This window comes from Contarinia nasturtii, unplaced genomic scaffold, assembly GCF_009176525.2.
Source record: "Contarinia nasturtii isolate CC-2019 unplaced genomic scaffold, AAFC_CNas_1.1 Cnas_scaffold_285, whole genome shotgun sequence".
Taxonomy (NCBI): Eukaryota; Metazoa; Arthropoda; class Insecta; order Diptera; family Cecidomyiidae; genus Contarinia; species Contarinia nasturtii.
In genome coordinates, this window is record NW_022197640.1 from 4,033,467 (window position 1) to 4,045,038 (window position 11,572).

Consider the following 11,572-nt stretch of genomic DNA (forward strand, 5'->3'; position numbering starts at 1 on the left):
ATACATATGCTTTGTTCCATTTTTATAGATTCTTCTTTCGCGTCGGGTTTTTATTCTAGCTCATTCAAATGTTTGCCCATTATTAAGGAAAATGTATGATTTTGCAAATAAAAATGATATTCTGCAGTCGAACAGTATTTTGATATTCAATATTAGTTTGAAATTTCACCCTTAAAAGGCTATGTATGTGTGCCTTTGATGGGAGCGATTTTTTTAATAGATATATATTTTTTGTACCTCGAACACTCACGAATGTTGAACTTTATGTTTAACTCAAATACTGGCCTGCTATTAATTCAAGCACTTAATGTTCTAACACTACGGCCGATTTACACCGAATACACGTATAATAATAGTAGATTGAAATGCATCGATCATAGAATTAATTGTATGATGATTATTATTATTATTTGGCAAAGAAGAAACTTATACGTGTTTTGAACAGAAACCATAAAATGACAACAGTAATTTTCGAATGCATGAACAAAGTAGTGCATGTTTGAACGCATTTCAGACTTGATAATGTGTTAATGCGATTCTGATTGATGTGTGAGCAGGCGCTCAACATACCATCACATTTTTTTACGAGAACAAATTATGCATATTTATTGCATACAAATTGAACACCGCTGGTATTTTAAAAATGATATTTTCATTCAAATTTAAGCATCAGCTATTATAGACTACTGAAAATTGAAAGACAAAATGAATAAATTTTGAATTCGCTGATAGTTAGTAATTACTTTCATGAACTTCAAGTTTTTCAGTCGGTCCATTTAAAGGATTAAGAGAGACAGTGTTCCATCGAAGCAGAGTTTTAAGCGATTTTGTAAACATTGTTGAAATTTGTTTTGCTCCCGAATTATTTTTCATTTTAAAAGTGATAAATAATAAATGGGATTAATAAATAAAAGTTCTATTTTAATTATCCTAGATAATGTTGCAAATTATAAATTAACATTAATTTTATAATATTTCGTTTGTTTTTCAGTCCGTCTGGTGCAGCTTTACGAAAAATTGAACAAATTAAGGATTATTTATTACAACATGGCACTTGCAAATGCGGTTTACCATGTCCACTTCGGCCCGATTATTTTTTTGAATTTAATCCTCAGGTAAGAATGACAGATTTCTTCACTTATAGAAATCATCCATGATACGATATTCACAACAAGTTATTAACTAACATAAATTTACGCAACTTTTTACCAAAAAGAAAATCGCTACGAAATTCTGCAAATGTCACAAACAAAAATGGAAATATTCTGCTAGGATTTCTAATATTAGGATGAATGGATCTTTCTTATTGAACACAATTATTTCGTTTACAAAACCACCGTTAATCCCTTCATGAGAAAAGTATTGGTAATTTATTTTGTATGGATGAAAGAATAGCAGTCCTAATATATTCTATACGACGGATTTTCATCCATATAAAAATGTATCTTAAGAAAGAATCGACTTGAAAACGAATATTCTTCTAGTAGCTTCTAGTATGTTCTAATCTAGGGGAATTTATCTGTTCGCGAATATATATTATTCGATGGTACATATACTATGCATATTTTACGAATCATGTATTGAATATACGTATTTTGCGAATATTTTGCGAATATTCGCAGTGTTTTGATTGAGATAAAAACCCCTAGGTTCTAATATTAATTCGTGTCTACCCCTGGCTGAAATTTGTATGAATTTGAAAAATGGGAAGTATGTGAAATGTAGCTATGGAATGGGTTAAAGAGATGATAGTTAAAACCATAAGACCTAACTTGAAGTTGTGCAGATCTAGATATCGAACTAAAAAAAAACATTGAGATTTGCAAAATGAAATCGCTACCCTGTAACGAACAACGAATGGCAATCACAATGTTCGTTAGATTCACAACTTCGAATAAAGGGAGAGACCAAGTTGTTCTCTGCAATTTGCAAATAACGAGGCGAATGATTCAAAATGAGCCTAAACATCAAACAGATAGATAAAAAGGGACCAATCCTAAACTTTTCGACAAGAAATGTAGATTTTATTAAAACGTTACATCGGATTAAATATTTATTTTAATATAGTTTTGCCTGTGCAGTCAAATACAATAATTACGTACACAAAGTATGTTCAAACTACATTTAAAACCTATCATAAAGAACATGAACAATCGGTAACGAAACAAGTTTAGACATGTATAAGAGCTAATTTGACACTTTGTGCATGAAATTTTGCGAATCATTGAAACTGATGTAACATTGCACCCAACTTATACATGCACTAAATTAGTAAACGAATCGCACACACGCAATCATATTTATTGATACATTAAGAATTCGTTTTATATCACGTTCTTGTTTATATACGTTCAATATTAAGCGTGTCGCAAACAAAGTTCAACGATGTGAGTCTGAAAATGGAAGCATCGAGAAAAAAAACGAAATCATAAAGGAAGGTGGCATTACAATGAAAAGAAATACTTAGTATGGTTGGTGTTGAAAAATGATTTTTATCGTTCAAAGGAATGGAACGAGAGAGAAAAAAAAACGATGAAATTATCACCGAGTTGATGTTAATAAAAAAATCACACGCAAATACATAATCAGCATACAATTCAGAATATATGTAAAAAAAAAATCGGTGCAAGTCACTACCGTACCCTTGCCAATTGTGACATGTGCTTGCTATTCTATTCATTTTTGCTTGACGTAAAATAAAAAATATACATCCGTTTTCACAACACAATCGTCCGACTAACAATTTATTGTCTGGTATACCTTGACATCCCAGACCACTCTGACACCCATTCAGAACATCAAATATACAAGAAAATAAGAATACGTATTTACATAAATTTGTCCACAATTTAGAATTTTTTTACTCCGCTCAAAGTCAGTATGAGTCATTGGGTAAAATGGGTTTTGGACTGAATAAAAAAAATTTAAACGGTATCACTCATCAACTTGTCTGTTTGTGAAAATCGTAAAAATTACCCATAACATCATAAACCTTTCATCAAAGTAACAAATATTAATCTAGAAGAATTGCATTTATATTGTGTACTAAATACGAAAATATCTTTTAACTTCATTTCACAGGTTCCTAATTCGCCATTACAAATACCTCCAGAACAAGCATCAAATCAAACATCATCTTGCTTGCATCACACACGATTGATTGAGCAACATAAACAATTAACAAAAAGTAAGTATACAAAACACTCAAGTAGATATTTGAAAATTTGCCGATTTCTGATTTCAGTCATCTCTTTCAACGAATGTTTCATCGATAAATGATAAATTCCAGCTATTTTGTCTAGCGTAGCTGGTTCATAAATATTCAATTGATTTGTTCTCTTTGTTCTTATAACATATACTATCCGTTTTTTACTCAGCATATTCGTACGTTTTTCAATTTTATTTCCCGATAAACCGATCAATAATCGGGGATACATTTTATCCTTAACCATCTAGTTTTCTTTCTTCTTCTTTTTGTTTGTCTGAGTGTGCGTACGATGATTCAGTTTCGTGTTTCCTTTGGAATTTCAAGAGTTTAGTGTATATATAGTTATAGTTTTCAGTTGACCCATAAGTTCAATATCAACCGCTGTATATCTGATATATTTTCGCTTCAATCTTTGGGAATTTAACAAGAATTTTCAATATGAAAAGCGCTGAGACCCGAGATTGCATCACAATGAGTCATTTTATGAGATTGCTTAACGGCACAAGAAGAACAAGTTCTTCTATTATGATAAACTTTACCTGCATTCTTTTCTCCGTCCATTCAATGGCACTACATATTTATTTATATTTCCAGACAAAGAAAAATTATTATTCAAAGAATGCTGCGCGTGACGATGTCAGGTTTTATTGCTGAATAGAAATTTAATCGATTCATTTTATTTAATCAAACAATAAAATTCATTGTTTGTGCTCTGCATTATAATAGACAACAAAAAAAAACCAATATTTTAGTCTGAAAATGATAATTCAGTATCATGTCGATGACAGACGATTCTTAATTGAAACAATTTCTATGAGAATAATTTGATTGAAATTAATTGAAATATGTTCAAAGAAATGAATTATTAATAAATGTTATTTGTACTTCATTTGCAGGTATACATCCAACGAATTTTAGTAATTGTTTATCATCGAATCAAAAGCTGAACATAAATGCTGTGTTGAATGCAAATTCAAGTTCTCAAACCGATGGTACATCCAGTGCAGAGGCTGTGTTCACATCTGAACAAAGTGATTTACCGGAAAATCAAATCGAAAATGTGACTGTATCTCGAACGCCACCGTGGCGAAAAAATTCAATTTTAAATCATCAACAGCAATTACAAAGTATTGCTGGACAAAATGTTGAAAGTAACCACATATCGAATGCAAATAGTCGCGTGCCTCCGTTACCACAGCAACATATATTGAAAACGCATACACAACCACCATGGCAAGACGAATCACAAAAACGGCGCAATAACAATTCAAAGAAACGGCCAAATTTCAAAGAAGATCCAACTGGTTATTTAAATCATCAAACTGCCATTCTTCACAGTTCCATTTTAAATGTGCACAGTCCCGAATTGCAAGATAATGAATCGACCGACTCCACATCACAAACTATATATCATCAGTCGCCAATGCATACGAGCCGAAGCTCATCACGGTCATCGGTTGATGCGGTAAATGCAATGGGTAATCAAAATATGGTCATCTCTCATGACAACGATGAGCAACAGCAGCAACAACAACAAATCTCTGTGATGCAGCAACAGCAACAAAATCAAAATGTGTATATACAGCAATTCGATAGCAATGTCATTTCCAAGAATCAAATGATCATCGGATCAAATGGGCAAACCATGCGAATAATACAGAATCCTTATTCCAATTCCAATGACTTCCTAAGTAATTCAAGTGATGCAGCGTCAGTTAAAGTGAATGAATTTATTGGAAGAAAACGCACCCAAAACCAATTAAAACCACAAACAGTACAAATACCTGGAAAACACCAACATCATCAATCAAATCCAATGATGAGCCAGCATCAACCTCAATCTCAATCGAAACAATTTTCTAGTCTTGGTCAATATCCAAAAGTAGTTACAACTCAGCAAACAATTATAATGCCGCAGTCTGATCAAGAAACAGGTGGATCAAGTAAAAATGATAACGATAACAACGGTCTACCGGTCGATGTTACACATTTACCAAATGGTGTGGTCCAAGTTCATCATAACTGTGATATCAATGAATTAAAAAGCCAGCCACAAACTATTTTAGTAAAATCAAATCAGCCAACATGCAACATCAGTAAAACAAAACTGTTTGATCATCAATATATTCAATTGCCACATAAATCGAATGTTTTGACACCAATTGTATCCGTCTCACAAGAATCGCCGGTGTCATCGAGTACGGCCAATGTATCGGCGATAATTGAAATTCAATCAAATGTAAATGATCGAGGTCCATCACAGGTTGGAACAATTTCAACGAGTAACGAAAGTCCACCAATTTCCAGTCCAGACACATTGGTCACATCCGATTTACCGGTGTCAATCAATAATTCACAAGCCGAAAACCATTTAAATAAATTACAGAGTAGCGTGTATATTGCCGGTCAAACGAGTGGCAAAAATACAATAACATCTGTTGTTGCTGGCAAAGCAATGACATCGACAACGACCACAAATCAATTTGGTTTATCACACGACAAGAATCGTTTGCAAAACGATAACGGATCGACAACAACAATTCAAATCCATGAAAATCGCATTCTTAGACCGGCCCAAGCTGTGCATGTTAGTAAAGCAATGAACAATGTTAATTATAATACAAATGTCGGTGTGAATAATAAAAATTCAAATAGTCGAACAATTCATGCGGTTATGCAAGAGAATACATCATCATCGGTATCATCGCATGCGCATTTGCCAAATATTCAAGTCCAACAGCCGGCCAATCAAATTATTATGACATCGTCCGGATGTCAAATTTTAGTGATGCCAACACAAAACAATAAAAATTCAAATCAACTGATCATCGGTCAGCCGACAAATGCAAGTACATTGGTTGTGAACAATGGCTCTGGTCAACAAAATGTTGTACTTAATTCACAAAATACGCACATGATTGGCAACGAAATCGTTCAGGGGCTCAATGACAACACAATCGCCGGAACAACACACTCAAATCTTATACAAGGCACCAGCAATAATGTTGTCATTCAAAGTCCCAATCTAATTCAACCACCAAACAATGTGATTACGGCAAATAATACAAACTCGAATTTCATCGTCAGTTCACCGAATGCCATTCAACCAATGATTATTAATAATTCGGGTTTGCTCTCACACAATGGAAATGTATTACATCATACAAATCAAAATGTTATACAAGGAAATACAAGCAATATATTGACAACGGCAAATGCAAATAAAGTCATTTCAAATACAGCCAGTCTGTTGAGTCCAACCAATATTCTTACAAATCAATCGAATGTAATTGCAACCAACAATCAATTCATCGGAAGCAATAATTCAACCGCATTGCTATCGCCAAATAACAGCGGCATTGTCTTAAATCAACTATCAAATGCGAGCTATGTTATTCAACCACAATCGTTTACAACAGTTGATGGACAAGTGGTGAATGTCATTAATTCGGATAATGGAAATCAATTTGTACAGCAAACCCATCAACGAGTCATTTTATCGCCTGATTCAAAGCGACGCATTAAAAAACGAAAAAGTACATCCACATCACCTCAAAGTGAGTCACCGCAACAATCACCGACAATTCAAACACCATCACAACAACCGACTGTTCTTCAAATCACCCCACAATATCATCAATCTCAAAGTTTTCAAACGACAATTGAGGTAAGTTCGAAAATCGCTCAAACAATGCTTAATGTCTTTCTAAATATGTAATTTGGTTATCGTTTACAGCAACAAATCCTACTGCAAAATGGACAAACTATTTTACAGCCTTTGAATTTGATTGGTCAGCAGTTGCTTGTGCCGGCTAGTTTAATGATGACATCGGACACCGTTCTTCAAATCCAAAATGTTGCACCGTGTGGCCTAATCACTCCTCAAGGCATTGTTCAGAATAAAAGCTTTCTGTCACCGAATAGCGCAAATCAACAATTCATTGTAAGCGGAAACAATCAACTCAGTCAAGTATATGGCACTCCAGTTGGACTAAATGGACTTGTTGTACCGCAATCGAATGGACCAACATTCGTGCAACAAAGCACCACCATTGTTCAACAGCAAACTACAATGATGAATAACAATGGCTCGGTGAATGATACAGATCTCTCATCAAATATACCTCAATCAGTTCAATCATCACCACCAGACACCACAACACATAGTCCACGAAGTCCTGAACGACCAGAAAGCCAAAGAAGTGTTGCAAGTGATATAAACATGGTGAGTTTATCAATTACCAACAATCTTCATATTTAGAAAGTATTTAATCGATTTTGTCATCAACAATTTAGGTACAATTCGTTTCAAGCTCTGAACCAGATTCAGTGGTGTCTCCAGTTGCTGATAGTGCGCAATCACCATCTAGTGATTATGATCGGAGTAAGAGATATATAGCATGCACATTTCTATCAATATACATTTTATCGAAAAACACAAAAATAACACATTGTTGTTTATCATTTGAACGGCTTGATAATGTAGATCGATCAGTTATTTGAGTTTGAAAAAAAAGATACTTTTTAAATTTTCTAAAAAAATATTTTGTTTCTATTCGAAAAGGTAATTCGTACCCCATATTCAAACCGAACGAAATGAAGGTTCGACGAATTCAAACGCCGACGCTGCATTGTAACAATGGAAATAATTACAAAATGAAAGCAGATTTGCATGGTGAGTACAGATTTATTTTCTTCCCATTAATTTTATCATATTTAGACGTAAAATCCATTGAGATCGATTGAGATCATCATTCTTTTTATTAGATTTTGCATGCCTTTATTTCATATGTGGTATATGCTATACGCTGTCAACGATTACAAACGATCAAACGGATCTTTTTATTTTTTACAAATGAATAACCGGATACAGACAATTTTAAAATAACTTCCGGATATATTTTTCTATTGTAAAATGAAACAAAGACACGTTCGTTGACAGCTCGGGCAACGTACATCGCACGGTTGATAAAAGAACTATGCAACGCGATTTGTAAAGTTCTTAAAATCAACTGTCATTGTCACATATAAAAATAGAACAAAAATTTATAATTTTTCATTTCTTACATTAATTACACACATTTCCATCATTCACATATCAATTAACCATGCAAACACAATGTACACATGCTTTCACGTAGAAATTTGGAAAAATAAAAGATATTAAATTCACCTGAGTTGGCAGTTTAAACACGTATCTTTTTTTGTCTCTTTCAAATTTCATTGTCACATACTCACATTTGTTACATTTCTAACATAATAGAATTAATTGGTATTTTCGGAGAGGATATAAATAATGGCTAATTTGTTGTATATAAACATTTACATATGCTTTTTGAGTGAACTTTAACTATAGTATGTTATATATAAATTAACTGTGGAAGGATTTTTAGAAAATAAATAAACATTTTGAGCTTCCTACTAAATCCCATCATGGCATAGCTTGAACTGAGAATACAACATTTAAACATTTACTCATAACCGTAATCTATAAATCAATTTGCAATCGATAAATAAATATCAATTTCAACAAATCCAAACAAACAAATAAAATCAGCAATCATTAAAAATGTGAAATTGTCAAAGACTTACCATGTTCATATAACTTATATATCAATTTCAATGACAACATATATGTAAATAACGAAAAAAATTAAAAATTAAATTGGTGTCAAGCATAAAATTGGTAAAATCTATTAATTGATAAGCAACATTCATGAACACAATAAACATTTTCAAAAATATTTTCATAAATATATGGCAATAATTTTCTCATCAAATTCTACATTGTGATGCACATTCATGCCGTATTTAATCCACATCACACATAATCATTTGCACATTAACATGCTATATATACTCTATATATATTGAAACAATAAAAAAAAAACCACACGAACATCTAAACGACCACTCAAAAACTCGCAGAAAATTCGACACCATCAACGTCACAAATCACGAGCGCCAATTCAACATCGGTTACCTCACCAACTGTGTGCACAAGCTCCTCGTCAACGTTTAGTGTTGGTGAATTGATTTGGGGACCTGTACGTGGGCACACAGCGTGGCCAGGAAAAATCGTTCCACCTCCAAATAGCCGAACAACACAAAAAGACGCAACATGCTGGGTACAATGGTTTGGTATCAAACCACAAAATGGCAAATCAAACATTGAACTCGTACAAATTTCATCACTTAAAAGCTTATCCGAAGGATTGGATGCACATCATAAAGCGCAAAAGGATAATCGAAAGTGAGAATATTGTAATTTTAAGAAAAAAAAACTAAAAAACTACTACTACGCTATAGCTTGAACCAGAATGCCCAGTTGCATTACCGACATTCTCTTTCTTTATTATAATCTAGTTTTTATGTCGGATAAAATATGAATCAGGAAAATTTATCTTTAAATCCTTGTGAAAATACCAACCAAATGTGTTTTATTGGACAAAATTGACCACTCTTTAATATAAAATTAGCTATTATCTTGCATTTTTTTTATTGATTTTGAAAAGAGTAGAACATTCAGATTTGTTTTTATGCATTTTATGCTTTGAAATTCTTTGTAGAGAGAATGGTATAGAAATTTGTTTAAGTTTGCATGAAATACAATTTATTACAATCGGTTTCACATTTATGGAAATAATTAATTTTATTTTGCTTTTCGATTTTGTCAATAGGGGCCGAAAATTGAACTCACAACTGGAAAAAGCAATTCAAGAAGCAATGACCGAATTGGATCGTATTCCGGCAACGGTAACCACAACACCATCACCAGTATTAGTGAAGAATCAAACGGTTACAAATTCGGTCACATCAAAAACGACACGAGCTCGTATCACAAGAGCAACAGCCGCACAACAGAAGACAAAATTGATCAAAATTGCACCAGCTCCACCGAACAATAACAAGAGCACAGTATCATGCACAATCGAACAGCAACGCTAACGATTAATCTCCATTATGATTAAAGGGGCTTGTTTCATGGGAACACCTCTCCTACTTCACTTTTGAAAATGTACATCAAGTACAGTGGTGACTGGAGGACTACTTTTGATAATACAATTTTTTAACCCATGTGAACTTATTTCTAAATCAGTAGAATTGAAGATGGTATTTTGAGATAATCGGCGATTACTTTTATTCAAATGATCAAAATTACCAAAAAATTAAAAAAAAATATTTCACAAAAATGCCATCCAGCGTAAATCGAAATATGTTTTCGATAAAATTGGTTTAAATTGACATTTTGGAATGTTATTAATTCACTAACTAGGATCCATGAATCATATGGTTGCATAGCAGAGCTAAAATTGTTTAATTTCGTATATCACATACGTTGTGCGCTGTGTATGTGCATAGGATGAAAAAGCAATTGTGGACATTTTCACACTGGAATCTATGCGGCACAGTAACAACCTCAATAAACAGGGTGAACTATTTTTTGGATGAACCTGCATTGACAGATTTGATAACAATTGAAATGGATGACCAAATAAATGTGATTATATGAGTCGATTTCATATCGAAAAAAATTTTCGAACAAAAATAAACATCATAAAGATCCGATTATTTATACATGATGGATTGTTTACCATCAAACGATTGATCTATCGATTAGATTGTAATCATAATATTATCATTTCTTTGTTTTGGATTTTATCATGTCGGAATGAGTTGAACTCAATCATTACAGAGTGTGCGGGGCCAAAAGTGGTCGGAGAAACAATGAATTATTAACATGAAATAACTTCCATGTGGCTTAAGCTGAAATCAAAGATAAATAATCGTCACTTGATAAATATTCTGTTATTATATTTCGTAATTTAAAAGACGAAATTCGTATTTATTCCTCGAAATAGTGAATGAATGTATTAAGACACAATTTTTTTTTGTATAGTATAATGTAAAGTGAATCCTAACTTTCTTCTGGAGATCTTAATTTTTTTGGAAATGATTCAAATGTGAATGATGTAACAAAGTTAGAGGTTGGCAACATTTTCTTTAATGTGGATATCAAGTACAATCTTGCATATATTTTTTGAAACACATCGCCCTCTGCTCTTTGAATTCTAGTTACTATTGTTTTTTTTCCAGCAATTTTTCTGCTACTAAATAAATTATTGTTTTTCTTTTTCATTTTGTTTGTAAATACTCTGGAATATTTTTAAGATATTTGAAAATAGTATTTAAGTTTAGGCACATTAACTAATAAATATTATAACGTAATATTTGATGTTCCATCAAGACAAAAATGATATATATAAAATCAACTGCTTTTTCAATACGAAATACACAATAATGTAAGATTACTACCATAACTGAACAGATTTATCTTTTTTTTTTACAAATTTTCACATTTTT

The 11,572-nt window shown here is 32.6% G+C and overlaps 1 protein-coding gene across 3 annotated transcripts in view; it reads left to right on the forward strand.

Moving 5' to 3' along the window:
- LOC116337374 (homeobox protein 5) overlaps positions 1-10,185 on the forward strand; it is a 30,524-nt gene extending 20,339 nt beyond the window's left edge. For 2 of the 3 annotated variants that reach the window (XM_031761871.1, XM_031761872.1), the window contains exons 5-12: positions 992-1,115; positions 3,082-3,187; positions 4,105-6,875; positions 6,945-7,433; positions 7,505-7,592; positions 7,773-7,883; positions 9,137-9,461; positions 9,889-10,185. In XM_031761871.1, coding sequence (XP_031617731.1) covers positions 992-1,115; positions 3,082-3,187; positions 4,105-6,875; positions 6,945-7,433; positions 7,505-7,592; positions 7,773-7,883; positions 9,137-9,461; positions 9,889-10,156 — 4,282 coding nt within the window. In that variant the 3' untranslated portion in view covers positions 10,157-10,185. The remainder of the gene's footprint in view (positions 1-991; positions 1,116-3,081; positions 3,188-4,104; positions 6,876-6,944; positions 7,434-7,504; positions 7,593-7,772; positions 7,884-9,136; positions 9,462-9,888) is intronic. The other variant, XM_031761873.1, reaches the window with a different exon arrangement.
- Positions 10,186-11,572: the final 1,387 nt, after the last annotated feature.